This window comes from Eutrigla gurnardus, assembly GCF_963514095.1.
Source record: "Eutrigla gurnardus genome assembly, chromosome: 21".
Taxonomy (NCBI): domain Eukaryota; kingdom Metazoa; phylum Chordata; class Actinopteri; order Perciformes; family Triglidae; genus Eutrigla; species Eutrigla gurnardus.
This window is the reverse complement of record NC_139932.1, coordinates 6,430,172-6,444,937: the sequence shown is the minus strand read 5'-3', so window position 1 is coordinate 6,444,937 and position 14,766 is coordinate 6,430,172. Positions and strand designations below refer to the sequence as shown.

Sequence of the window (14,766 nt, the reverse complement as noted above, 5' to 3'; positions counted from 1 at the left end):
AGAATAAACATCAGACAACCACAAAGATTTATGTCCCCAAAGCCACATAGATTTGAAACAAAAAGGTCTGAGTGATGTGAGTGTATTTTTGGGGAAACTGGCCTTTGCTGCTTCTTTTCAATGCCAAAGACACAAAGAAACATCTGATGAGTTATCAAAATGATTTTATCCAACCCCTGTATTGTCAAATAAACTGCCCCGGAGAGACAAAGAGACTCGACGACAGTAACAGAGATGAATTATAGCAGCCAGAATGACACTGTAATCTTTGTGGATTGTGAAGGATTAACTCCTCGGTCAGATGCAAGTCTGACAGACAAAAGCTCCCCCATCATCAGCTGCCTGTTGCAGAAACAGGACACCAGCCGCCGGCTTAGAGACCCACCAACAGACGAGCCCCATTGATTTCCTTCATTTTTGGCTCCTAACATGTCCCAGCATGGCCAGCAGTGCCAACGCTTTTTTTAAGCTGAGTTACCGCCAGCTGAGCCCCACGACGCCCCTGAGGAGGCTTTTTGGGGTTGAAATAATAACTGGATATTGTTTTTATGGTTGTGTAATCATGTGACACTATTAAATCCAGGTGAATGAAAACAACAGGTGCTGGTTTTTGAGGAAGCAGGATTAAAAGCCAGAGCCGGTCCAGTAAACCTTCATGTTGCAGAACATTTGTATTCTCAGTGTGTTTCACTGTGAAAATCCCAGGTAACAAACTCCTGTTCTGAAAAGTGAAGCCAATGCTGAAGCGCCTTAAACTTGCATTCTCTCTGCTGGCCATCAGGGGGTGACTCCGCTACAAGAAGTCTGATCGTATAGAAGTCCATGAGAAACTACTTCTCACTTGATGTATGTCGTAAACATTGTAAACATGAGTTTATGGTCTAAGGGCGGGGCTAATCTGTGATTGGCAGGTCACTACAGCGTCCTTGCTACCGCTGCGGCCACGCTACCAATGCAGTTAGCTACTCAGATGACTTCAACACTGTAGAGTTGAATTATGAAGATAGATTCGTTAGCTGCTTCACACCAGAATCCAGGTGGATCCAGATCCAGTAAGGTTGCTGCTCGGGGTGCAGCTCTGCTGCTTGTGTGTGCCTCAGCTCCACCCGTTGCTCCTCCACAGTCCAAATATGGTCACTTCCTTCACAGGCTGCAAATATCCAAGATGGCGATTGCCAAAATGCTTGAGGCTTCAAAACTGTAGTCCACAACCCAACGGGTGAAGTCTCCATGACTACGTCCACTTCTTATAAACAGTCAGTGGGAAGTACTCAAAAATAACTGCAAGGGTTAACAGTTGCACCATCTTAGAAATAAAGGCAACTCGACTAACTAGAACCCTATATGGTTCTTTGGCTTGTCCTGATATTTTTGCTTCCTGGTAGAACATAATGGTTCCATGTTTTAACCATCCTTTTAGAGGGTCATACCTACATCCATCTGGGAAAGGTTCCACCCAGAGACCCATATGAGAAGTTCTACAGAGAACCCTCCTAGGGTATAATGGTTCCACCCAGAACCCACTCTTGGGGTTCTATACAGAACCTTTCGATCTTCTAAGGATACGAACAAGAATGAACCCTTTATATATTTTATATGCTTTTTTCAGTGCACCAATGACGCAGTGAAACATCAACCAATAATCTGTTTTACTTTTACCCTGTTCTGTTCCATCTGAAACGATGCTGCTAGCCAGTTCCCAGTGCTATTTAACGACATAACTACATCAACTCGAGCAACACTTCAGCAGCAACTCGCCGCCAGTGCAGTTGGCTATGCTTGGCCGCTTTGTTGCTTTTGTTGCCCGTAAAGTGAGCACACCTTAAGCCAAAGTATGTGGGCTGGGAAGACCTTTGCTTTCAATAACCCTTGAAGAACAATTTCTTCTGAAGCGGGTTCCTTCTAAGACCAAGGACTGCTTTTAGTACACTTTTCAACACTTATTCCTAAGAGTATTTCTTAAAGCATGGGTTTCTTTCTCCAATCTACAACACTTTTCACATTCACCCAGATTGTTTTTCCAAAACCTCAATTTTCAGTGATGGGAAAATGTGGGCACGTTGTGAATTAAAGGCCTGACGCAGGAAAGAGTGTGTTTATGTACGAGTCTGCAGGTCTGTGGCCACATTTATGAAAACTCATCACAGAATAAAACCCCATTTAGTTTAGTGTGCAAGGAACTCTGCAAAAGCAAATTCTAAGTCATAGTTCTGCTCAGTTTGTGGGAGGCTCGAAGGCAAACACTAGATCTGTATCAGGGTGGGATGCAGCAGCGGACTCCTCTGTCGGTGTGTGTGTGTGCACACAGTGTATGTTTGTTTGCTCTTATCTTGGAGCCTGTTCTTATCCAGGCGCACAATCTCAGCCTTAGATACCAACCGGTCTGGGTAGAAGCTCACTGTAAATGACACACAGTCACCATTCATGCAGCTTAAACAGAGCAGAGACACACTGACCTCTCACTGTCGGCTAAATAAAAAATGCTGATATGCCGTCGGCTGAACGCGCGCTGGCAGATTGAAACAACAGACGGAGAGTAGAATGAAAACAATGAAGCTCATAAGATAGTATTTATTTGTATGAAGACTGTCACTGTTACTCAGATTAAGTCTGTAGTGGAAGGAGAGACGGTGAGAGGGAGGGAGAGAGATTGCGTTGGCATGGTAAGAAAATCTTATCACGCCAATTAATGTCTTTAAATTGAATTAAACCCTGTGTGTGATTGGCTGGTGACTCTGTATCTCCCACAATTCTGTTATTGTGCTGCTGCTGTGTTGAGTTCAGGCCAGCTGCTTCCTCTCTTCCTGTTGGATTTTAAGTAATTTAATTCAGCATTCGGCAAAAATAATATTTTTTAATGAAAGGGCAATTTCCACTGAATGACCCCGTGCTCATAAAAGTCCCATCGGTCTGAAATCACTTGCTATAATGCGAATTTGAGGGTCAGACTTGTGCATGCAGGGGCTGATATTAGCACACAGTGGGTCTCTTTAATGTATTGTTGATGTCAGCCAGCTTATCACAGTGGGTGGTATCAGCAGAGTCACACGGCTTTACAGGCCTACAGCGGTATAGCTGCCTTCTCACTGTGCTTTATTTAGAGCTGGCTGCTGTATCACGTTTACTACTGTGCAGAAATGCAAAACCATTTCTGATTGTTGTATCAAATAAGTGACACCTGCAAAAGTTGTAAAATACTGATGTGGAACTACAGTTTACATGAACGCTTAAACCAAACTGGACAAGTTAAAACATGACTAAATGAAGAGGATCGCCCAAGGGTTCATCCTCTGGGGACTTTGAATATCAAATGTCAGCAGTGAAGCCAGCCACTCTGTGTCTGCTCACTGTACGAGCGTCATTTGAACATTTTGACTAATATTTGCCTTTGTTTGCTTATTTTATTTTATCAGACCCCAAATAAACTTTACCGTTTTATCCACCTGCAGAAAATATTTTCTACCCAACAATTATTCATTATTAACTGATAAGTCTTTCAAATGTAGCTTCCAGTGGTGCAAGTTACTAATATTTACTTGTGGTGCGAAGTACAATCAACAAGTATATGATGATGTTAATAATCAATTTGATTTTATTAATCTCCAGAGGGAAATTCACAAGATATCGAGCACTGTGCGAAATAAATCATCATAAATTAGAGACATATTTTCCCACCTGCAACACTAAAGTAATGAAGACATTAGTACATATAGGACTTCATATATTAAACATGAATCTAACATTCTGGATAATGAGTACTTCTGGTACTTAAGTATATTTTGATGCCAGTACTTTGTTAATTTTACATTAGTACCATTTAAATGCAGTACTTTTACTTCTAAGCGAGTTTTATTCTGCACTGTGGTGTTGGTACTTTTATTTACTTTTTACTATAAGGAACTTTTATCTAGTTATGAAACACTTTAATACTGCTTTTGGCCACAAGAAACAAAATCAAAGTTCTTCATAGAAGCTTTAATAAAAGATGTGAGTACTTCTTCCACCACTGGCTGCTTTAAACTTGTGTTTCATATCTGTTAAAAGTTTTCTGTTAACATCTGTATTTACTGTCCTTTGTGGGGCGATTCAAACTAATCCGACTTATCATGAAAGCCTTTGGTCTGAACTTAAACAAGGTCACTAAAAGTCCAGCCTTATAGCTCCTTTCATGCTGCTCCCTCCCTGCCACTCCCACGTTAACCATCAATAGCCGTGTAATTCTGCTCCCCAGCTGCAGCGTCGCCCTACGGGGCTGCAGCGTTTGAATTGAAGCCTGCCTCCGTGCTCTCGCCGACTCTCTGTGATTATGTGACACCGAGGCAGCGTGTGATCCTCGTACGGCATTCCTCCGCTCTTTGATCACCAGACACTCAGTGTTAGTCTGTCACGAGGAAATACTGGGCCACCTGGATGCCGGGACGCACAAATACACACAAATCCCAAATCCAAAAATATATAGCAGGTACCCGCCTAAAAACCTCCAACTGCTTTCATGCAACTTGTGGATCAGTTTCACATCCCCCGAGGCTCAGGTTGGATATTCAACACCTGTCACCGAAACGAAGGACGCACACACTCACAGGTGGGACAGGCCGTACCTGGGCCCCACGCTGTGCTGCATGACCATCAACTTCCTTCCCAACTTGCTTCTGCTCAGCTTTTCAAGGCTGTGTGATGTTCACACCTGCAGGCCCCTCTCAGTCCTCCCAGACGACAGGCGGATAGCTGATACATCTTCAAACCCTTCCTTTAAAAGGCCTTGATGCAGACTATCACTTGCTTATTTTTTATTCTTTTGCAGTGTTCCTCATGCTGTTGGCTCCAGTTGGCTCACATAAGCAGCCATAGTTGAATGTGTTAGAAGCAGTGAGAGTGAATAATTCCACCCATGTAGTGCAGTTCCTCTTTCTTCATTTTCAGTCATTCAATTCTGTATTTTAATTCACATTTTAGGGAAAATAAATCCTACATCCAGAAAAGGCTGACGGAGAGCTGTGAAACGTACATTCCTCCCAAAAGTAGCACACTCACTGTTGGTTCCCATGTTTAAACGGAGCTTTAAAACACGCCCACCACTATCTCTGCGCCTGCTGCCTTTAAATTAGAGGACGGCCTCACACCCACCGGCAGGAGAAGAGACAATCCCACACCTGCACCAGCGACCGCGGCGTTGCAGGGTGAGCTCATGGGAGCCTGAGGGGGAAACTGTTAACACGTCTCACCATCCTTCTTGGTTTCACAAATATGACACATTCCTTACAGTTTGACCTTTCACCTGACCTCTCACATCTCTTCTCCCCATGTATCTACTCGCCCCTAACCCAATACAGCAAACACTTCACCACACTGTTGCTACATCGGTCAAGCTCTCCCTCAGCAGTGGAAGAAGTACTCACATCTTACTACATCTTACTGTTGTAAAAGTAACAATACCACTGTGTAGAAATACTCTGTTACAAGACACAAAAGTATCAGCATTTAAACATACTTAAAGTAGCAAAAGTAAAAGTACTCGGCCCTTGATTTTTGAGTATGCAGAGAAAAGAAATCATCATTATTGGGGGTTTATTAACGTTATTCTTAGGGAATTTCTAGATAAATAGAAAAACAACGTGACTGTAATGGATTTGGTTTTGATGTTAAGATGAAGCTTTGCTTTGCAGCTGGATTTGATGCTTTGATGTGTTATTACATTATTGTCTCATCAGCGTGTAGACGTCAGGTGCAGCGCGGTCTGTTACAGCCTGTTGCTGCTTTGAAACCGGGTTCATGTTGAATCAGAGATCCAGCTGCAGACACACACTTAAAATCGTCATCACATGAAACGAGTGAAATGCTTTTAGATGCTGCACCAAATGTAGTCGTGGTTAGTAGGAATCACACACAGCCAAGTTGGTGGCCACGACAAGATGAACATGCAAGTACTTACAAATACACGAATCATCCATACATTCATATTTTCAGATGAATTCAGACAAAAATTATTTATTTCATTCCACGAAGAAAAATGTATCTTTTTTTTTTAAATATCCTGAGTTAAAGGAACTGTCAACTGAATTGAAAACTGCATCAATTTTTATAATAGAAGATGTATTTGTGGATATATTCTGTGTATTTCTGTATATATTTGTGGATGTACTTTATTTACTTTTCATATTTTACTTTTTTTTAAGCCTCATATCGTATAATCGTATATTAGTGTTTTGCTACAAATATGAAGTACATCTGGTACTCTGGTTGGATAAATTCTGGTCGTCTATTCTAAACATAATCAGCTTGCAGGGGTCTGGTGCAGTCCAGAAAAGGTTTTCCCTTTGTTTTACTTTTGTGTTTAAGGAAGAAACGTTTGGGGAGAATACCTATAAATAAGTCAGCAGTGACCCTTTGCTCTGGGCTTTCTGTAGGAAACCTTAGAGGACCTGCCCCTGCTTAGGAATGCATGTAATGTATAACTACGAGTGCTGAGCTGCAGATCATCCATCTCACCAAAACCACCAGACCACATTCCACATCTCTCTCCTTCTACATCTATCGCTCATTATATACATATGCATAGCTGCAACTCATAAGTTAGTTTATATCTCATTCATGCCTCGTGTCATTATGTCTTTACTGTCGTTGCTGTTCAATGAGATACAATAATAAATAAATGATTAAATAAATAATAATAAAATCAGCGTTACATGGTTGCTGTAGGAGAGACCACACAACCAGAGGGTTGTTCTAATCTTTCTTATACTTTCCTCCTATTTTTATTCTATCTCATAATTAGTATGCCACCAAATTGTCTCCAAATAAAATATTAATAATAATTTAATCAAAGATGAATTTGACTGATTGTGTTATGAAAATCAGACACCGTGACATTTGTTATTTCTTTTATTTGTTTATTTATTAAGGCTATAATAAGTGTTAACATGAAGAAAACAAAATAAAACCTAAGTGGGACATAAAAACAAAACAAAAATCTCTGTTTAAAGGGTCAGTTCACCCAAATGACAAAATGATCTTTGTCATACAGATCACGTTGGTTTTATGATGATGATTCTAAGATTACCTAGGTTTTTATTAGGGTTTTAAGAGGTAGGTGACATATTTTTGGACCATAAAGGAAAAAGAAATCCTCTGTAGCATCATTATCTGTTGCTGCTCTGATTCCTGCACCGTGTTCTGATGAAACCCGGCGTATGAACGTGTGGAGCACCAGATGCACGCCGGTGCCATGGGAAAGTTTTAATCTTTTAATCTTCCCTGCTGCTACTTTGTGCCTTCGTGTTCGCCACAGAGTTACAGTCGAGTGTCTGCATGTTAGTTAGGAGCTGCCCGCACTGGAATGTGAGTAATGTTTAACCAGACTGGCTCCGGGCCAAAGTGACTGGACAGCAGATTAACACCCGCCGGTGGATGAGTGTACGTGGGGAGAGTGAAACCTCCAGTGCTTTTTTCACACGCTCCTACACCATCACCGTATATACAGTATATATATATATATATATATATATATATATATATGAATATGAAGTTTACATGTGTAACTCTTAACTGGGACTAACATTATGGATCGGATCTAAACTGATTGATTCTGAATTGTTTTTGAATTGATTTTGAATTTTTTACATATTTCTTTCATAATAATGCCTAAATACTCACTTTGATCACGTTTCACTGATGTGTGCATGGATGTGTGTTAATCTTTAGATCCTTTTGCAATCTGTAATGTGTAAATCTCTCAAGTTATATTTGCAGTTTCTGTCGGATTAATATTGTACAAATTTAAAAACAGCTGATTATACGTACAAAAAACACATGTTTATTGATATTTGAGAGCTTCGGTCCAAATATAGCAGCATTGGTAAGCTTTGAGGCACCATTTTACGCTCTGATAGCGGCCAAGAATAAGATACCATTAAAAAGGCTGAAAGAATGCAAATACGTTCTGTTTTGGTCAAAATGACAAGTGCAAAAAAAGAAAAAGCATCAGTATATGTTCATCTAAAGCTTTCCCAGTGCATAGTTGTGTCTCGGTCCAGTTTATGGTGAGTGCTTATCTGCATACTGTGTGTGTTTTGGATGGATCTCCCCAGTATTTGAAAGGACATGACGGTGGTTTGGCTGCCCCCAGATGAGCCATATTTATTTTTGGTCCCATCTTTAACCACACTGGTTTTAAATTAGAACGTGTCTGTCTAAAAATCTCCCAGCTGGTCCACTAGCACTAGCCTATGCTGCTGCTGTGTGTGTGTGTGTGTGTGTGTGTGTGTGTGTGTGTGTGTGTGGTTAGGCTTGATTTAATGCAGATGTAGCATACATTTCACCCTGCAGCTGAACCTGCCTTGCTGGTGTTTTTTGGCCCCTCAGTTGCAGCTGGGTGGGCTAATACACACTCATATAAGTGTTTAAAAACCTTTAGCCCTGTGTTCAGTAAGACACAAGGTGGCTGAAAACAGAAGGTGCACCATCACTTACACTTTTAATTGTCTCTGTTCTTAGTAATAGCTTGCAGTTGTTGGCCCGTGAAGGGGCGATATAAGAGACTTAACACCACCCGCTGAAAACATGAGGGAAACTCTGATCCTGTTTATGACCACATAAAGTCAGCAGGTGGCCTCAGGTTGCTGCTGTACCGAACATGCGGTATTATAGGGGTTCAGTCGGTTTTTTATTTCTTATTTGTGTTTTATGATGCTGTATGACGGCAGCATAGCGCCTCTGTATCACTGGAAACTGAGCTGCAGTATGTTAATGCTGCAAGTCCAAGCAGGTTTAGATGATATTAACATGAGTAACATGATCATGACAGCCAGCAGATTAAAACGTATGAAATAAATACAGTCTATTAGCACCCGGGCTAGAATAGACATACAGCATACAGCTATTCACAAGTTGAATATGTGACTTCATTTAGCACAGTAATCAGAATCACAATGAGAAAGGAGTTTATTGCTAAGTATGTTTTCACATACAAGGAATTTGCCTTGGTGTTCAGTGCCCACAATTATTACGAAGAAAGGTCAATAAAGCAAAGTAATAGTACTATAGATAGGTAGGTTTAGGCAACAAAAGTATTTGGTAAGGTTTAGGTACCAGAACGGTTATGTTGCTACATATCTAATCTGTCTGGGTGCTTATTACAGATAGTATTGTTGGCATCTGACACTCGGGCACTAATGCACCTGCCAATTAATAACAACTTTAAAAAATCTGTTAACTTTAGGTCATTAGACTGATTGAACATAGTGATGCTGGCCTTTTGTATGTTTTAGTTTTGGCCACGTACATAAATACAGATACAGTATCATTATAAGACTTTGCAGCCATGTTTGCAGCTCTGGGAGGCTGTAATTAGAGACGAGCTGAAACAGCATTTCAAGAGTTTCCAGCTCCCGTGTGGTGATATATTTCCCAGTGAATCAGGACAGACAGGCGGAGACAGAACAATGAGGGGAATTTGATTTGATTGTCAAAAAGATTAGCCCTTCTCAAGCTCATTGCAGAGCCGTAGTTACAGATTGTTTGAAGGATGGATGTCATGTTGTTATTGGTTGAATTTAGCTGATGTAATCATGCATCATATGTTGTTTTCCAGGAAGAAATATTGACACAAAACACAAATTAGGAATTGTGATTCTGATTCTGAAATTACAGCTGAGGCTGATAGGAATGTCATTAGTTTAACAAGTATTTGGTCATAAATAGTGTTGGACAAATGACAATTTTGACCAGATGATGGCACCAGATGAAAAAGCAGGGGATCATCCTGAGAGGAACCAAGTTGCGAGGTTTTCAAACGTAAAGGGGAAACATCTAAATCTTACATAATAATCCGTTTTTATTGCTATAAAATTCTCGTCTTCTCTTTCTGTAAAAGGTTAATTGGACTAAATCCATGCCTTATGATCAAACTACCTCACGTTGAGACTTCTCATTTGAGTTTGGCTGTAAAACATCCCAGATAAAGAGATTTATAGCCTTGTTTTTTTTTTACAATATTGTATTATAATGTCATCCCAATAGTGTTTGTCACTGTGTAGGTGTGGTATTACTTGTTTCTACTTGCCCGAGGCCTCTTTGCAGGTTCAACTAGTAAATTAGAAGCAGAACAGACAAACTGACCATTACCAAACATCCTGCAGCTAATTTTCACACGCAGGACAAAAGGATAATGAGCCTCTTTCTAGACATTCAGCTCTGCGCTCTTAAAACACTCTTTTTTTATTTACCTGTTGGATACAATGTTTCTGTTTTCTTTAACATTCTGCAGGTAGAGAATGTTAAAGATTGTATCCAGTTACATTTAAAAAAAGGATGCATGTAATAATACATTCTCTCCCATCAGCACCTCCTGGAAATGGTAAAATCTGAAAAGGCTATTTAATAATAATCCCGTTCCTCCCACTGAGAAGGTTGTCTACATTTGGCCATAGTAGTTTGACACACACAAATTGTTTCCATCCACTAGCTATTAAATGCTTTTGGTGTCTGCATTTTTTTATGCAAGTAGGAGCAAGAGTATGTTGCAAAAAAAAAAAGTACGTTAGTGTGAGTTAATTGCCTGTTGATTGAGGTACATTTTACATTTTTTGGGGGCTGCTGTTCTGTAACTGACCTTTGACCTTTTATTTAAACTGTATTCTTGTTTTGGATTTACTGAAGTCTGAGGGTGACTCCAACCCTCTTATTTTGACTCCAATGAAAAACGACAAGCTCTCTGCGTTTTAGCGTTAATGGAAACATGCTGAGGATAAATCTGGTTTTGTTCTCATTCAAAGTTAAACGTTGGACCTTCAGTCGTATCACACAGTCTTTATTCATTGTTGACATGCCAGTAATCATGGATTCCTCTCCATCCATCTCCATGATAACTGTGTAGACTCCATCTGTACAACTGGGTTACACTGTTCAAATTGAGTGTGTTGGGATTGTTTTGCCAAAGTAGAATTTCCAAGTTAAAGAATGAACTTTCATGTTTTTATGGTTTGGTTTTATTGGGTATTGTGTTGTTTTGCTATTTATGAGACAAAGCAATAGAAGGGAGCCCTTCCAGATTTATAGGCTGGAAAGTGGCCTGTTTCTATTTTACTATTGAGTACAATAAGCCACTAAACCACTACAATGAGCTCGAGTAGGAGTCATTCACTGTACTGAAAATGTACAATGAGAAAAAAATGATTTAAAAAAAAATCTACTTGAAAAAAGAATGTCAGAATGTCCAGAAACAAATATTACACATTAGAAATTAGTAACTTTTAATTTGCATAATAAAAAAATCACATGAAAACAACTTTTTAAAAAAGCCATCCTCCCTATTTTCCCCTTCAGTGTTTATTAAGTAATAAAGAGAATTTACACTTTACAGAACAAAGAAAGAGTATATGTATATATTATTGTATTGTATAGAAAGAAAAAACTAAAAGGCAGAATAAATATATATATTAGATATTCAACCCAATTAAAACAACAAGATATTTGGACATGTCAGTATACTTGTTTTGTTGTATTTTTCTGTGACAATCCTCATTATATATTCAACTTTTTTTAATGATCTTCAACATAAACCACTCAAACTTGCCATCAACGCGCTGATTGGCTGTCTAGTTGCATTGGGCGTGGCGTCACAAGTGTCATACAGTTGATTGGTTGGCTGTTGAAAGTGGGCGGGGGCTTACTGTAGCCGCCTCGCTCACAGATAAGTTTGACGATACATTCAACAGTAAAGGGACAGGCGTCGTTTAAGTCGAATGCGTGTGAGTTTCTTCGTTATCTCTTTGGAAATTGGCAAGTTATTTAAAAGTGGACGGACCTGTTTTCTCCTAATAAATGACAGTTTCGTTTTCTTAAAAAAAATGGAATCGTTTAAATGAGTTTTGGGCCATGCCGGTGGAGTAAAGCGTGACGGGAGAAGAGGAAGGAGGAAGCCGGATTGGGGCAGCGTTGAGAGGATTTTCAGAGCGGAGTCCATCCTGAGCACACAGCGACTAAAGCGGGTACAAACCGACGTGGCTCTCGGCACTTAGCTTGTTTGTAGCTCGTTTCAATTGAACAACTGTTCAGTATTTGGGGTTTGGATGTGGCCGTATTTGAGTCGAGGGTTTTTCTCCGCAAATGACGTGGAATAGCACGATGAGCAGTGGATACAGTAGTTTGGAGGAGGACTCCGAAGAATACTTTTTCACGGCCAGGACCTCTTTCTTCAAAAAACCCTCGGGAAAAGTCACAGTGAGCAAGGTAAGCATGATATACTGTCGGTTTCTTTCAAGGGAACCTCCGCGTAGGCTGTGTTTTGTAGACACTTAGACCAACTCTAAAAGTCCCGTTGTCTGACTCGGAGCTGGGCGTCTCTCTGAACTTCATTCAAAAATCTGTCAAATCAGTATTCTCTAGTTTACTAGCAAAAGCGCATATGTATTAGAACTTAACTGATGCCCATTATGCTTCTTTAGTAGTCATACTTGACTTCGGCATACGTCCAGTTGTAAAAAAATACATTCATTTAAATGAAATGATCACTTCTAATGTCGGTTCACCTGTCGTGCCCAGTTATCTCCGCCCAATACCGTGAAGGGAGCAGAGCCAGAGTTCATGGTTTTCTGATGATGTTCCCTGTACTTAATTTAGCAGAAGACCCTATAGATTTGTATAGTTGTATTTCATGTTTGACATTTAGCTTGCCTATAAACTAGGACACATTCATTTGACAGACTTGTTTGGCAAGTGTTGGTGCAAATTGCAGTATTTGCATAACAACCAGTCTGTGACTTAATCCCATTTTGACAGTTGTCAGGTTTAGCCTACATTGCATTCAGCAATAAGTGTTGAGTTTCCCCGCTGTTGCAGATAGTTGTATCAGTTAGGGAGGCCATATTGAGTAAACATTAACTGGTACCTAATGTAGTATTGAATCTACAACAACAAGACGTCTTAAAATACAGAAGTAGGTGATTTTGATCAGCAGGGCAGTGGTTTTTAACTCCAGGGGCTCACATGAACCCACCACACACCCAACCTTGTGACCTAGTTTGGCCTCATACCAGAGATTGAACAACCCTAAATAAAACGATGCATTCCAACCAAGATTTCAATTTGTTTGTGAAGTCTTTTCTTGCCTGCAGACAGAGAATTAAGATCTAGACAGGGCATCGGATTGAGTTAAAACCAAAGACATTCAGCTTTGACGTGTCTGGAACTCAAAAAATGAGGCCACTCCTCAGGTCTTTGACTATGAACTGGCCTGCCACGGTCTTCATGTGGCACTCACTCACACTGATCCACTTGTGCATGCACTCGCACACATGCTCACAGTATCTCAGACAGTCAGACAGTCTTGCAAACACAGCTGGTTTGTTCCACACTTTCAAAACTCAGCATACTGTAACAGAATTGAGCTATTCTTCTTCTCTGCCCACTTAATGTGTGTGTGTGCGACATGGGTTGCTTGCAGAATCTGCAGCAATGCATGACCCCTCGCCTTTCCACAATACGTCCTTAACAGGTCGTCATACCACGCGGCAGTGTGTGTTATTGGGTGTGTGTGCGGAGTGGATGCACAATGTGTCCCATACAGTGCTGTGAGAGAGGTTGTGACCTGTGGTGTCTTAAACTGTGGCTGCGGACCTGAAGTGGGACCCTGGCTCCCGTATGGTGGTTTCCCACATGCCAACAGTAATTACAACTACAGAAGAGACGTGTCCTTTGGGGAAAATATGTGGGACTGCTGTATGAAATTACTGGTTTTCTATCGGAAAAATACAAGGTTATTGTGCGAGTTGATGTGTATTTATGCTTACCACTGAGTTGTACTAAAATACTGCAGTTGGATAAGGCTAGGACATTTTGAGAATGTGGTAGCTACTGTTGTAAAGCTGTTTGTACAAATGCAACTGGAATCAGTGCGTCAGAAAACACCAGTACAGTAAACCCACTGTGATGAGCAGTCATTTAAAGATGTCCAATGTGGAAGAAGACACAACATTCAGACAAGCTGGAAATATATGGAAGTAAATCTAAATTATGTGCATTGTAGTCAATTGCCAAACAAGTAATTGGAAGCAGCCAATGTTGACATTAAGGCTGCAAGTAATGATTATTTTCATTACCTGTTAATCATTTCTTATAATTAATAATCTCATTTTGTCTAATCAACAGTGCAAAAACAAACTATTTACAAAAGAGAAACGCATAAAATCCTAATATTTGAAAAGCTGAGACTAATTTTTTATCATTAATATAAAAGATGTAAATATTCTTTTTCATTTAAAAAAAATGTATACAAGGATGAAAATCCTTCTAGATTTGGTTGAGTATTGTACAGTATTGTGTCCAATATTACATTTTTACAGTTGAAAAGGAAACTTGTAACTTTTAATAAGAGTGTCTCCCAGGAGAGAGGACAAATGAGTGAGGTTTAATAACCTTGAATGCAAACAGAGAGATGGAGGACAAACGGACAGACACACAAAGGACTGACGGGTGATAAAGTGATTCTGGTTCGTCAAACAGGGAAATGAGATGTAGCGGTCTGGCCAGAAGAGGATTTATCTCTACATCCTAAACACACACACACACACACACGCACGCACGCACGCACGCACGCACGCACACACACACACACACACATTCTTGCCCCCGCTCGCCCACTCATCCACCTTTTCAGGGTGTCAATGGTGTTTCTGTGGGGAAATGTCACACTGACCAGTGGGTCTCTGTGTCTCATGAAAAAAAGACTAATCCCATCCAACCCCCAGGACACACACACACACACACACACAC

General features: G+C 40.3%; 1 protein-coding gene across 2 annotated transcripts in view; it reads left to right on the top strand.

The window, feature by feature from the left end:
• The window catches only part of rassf3 (Ras association domain family member 3), a 56,142-nt gene that overhangs the window by 16,735 nt on the left and 24,641 nt on the right, over positions 1-14,766 (top strand). Inside the window, exon 1 of one of the 2 annotated variants that reach the window (XM_084038951.1) lies at positions 11,687-12,225. The exons of the other annotated variant lie outside the window; for it this stretch is intronic. Coding sequence (XP_083895077.1) covers positions 12,103-12,225 — 123 coding nt within the window. The 5' untranslated portion in view covers positions 11,687-12,102. Of the gene's footprint in view, positions 1-11,686; positions 12,226-14,766 lie in introns of those variants that run through there. 2 annotated transcript variants of the gene reach the window in all.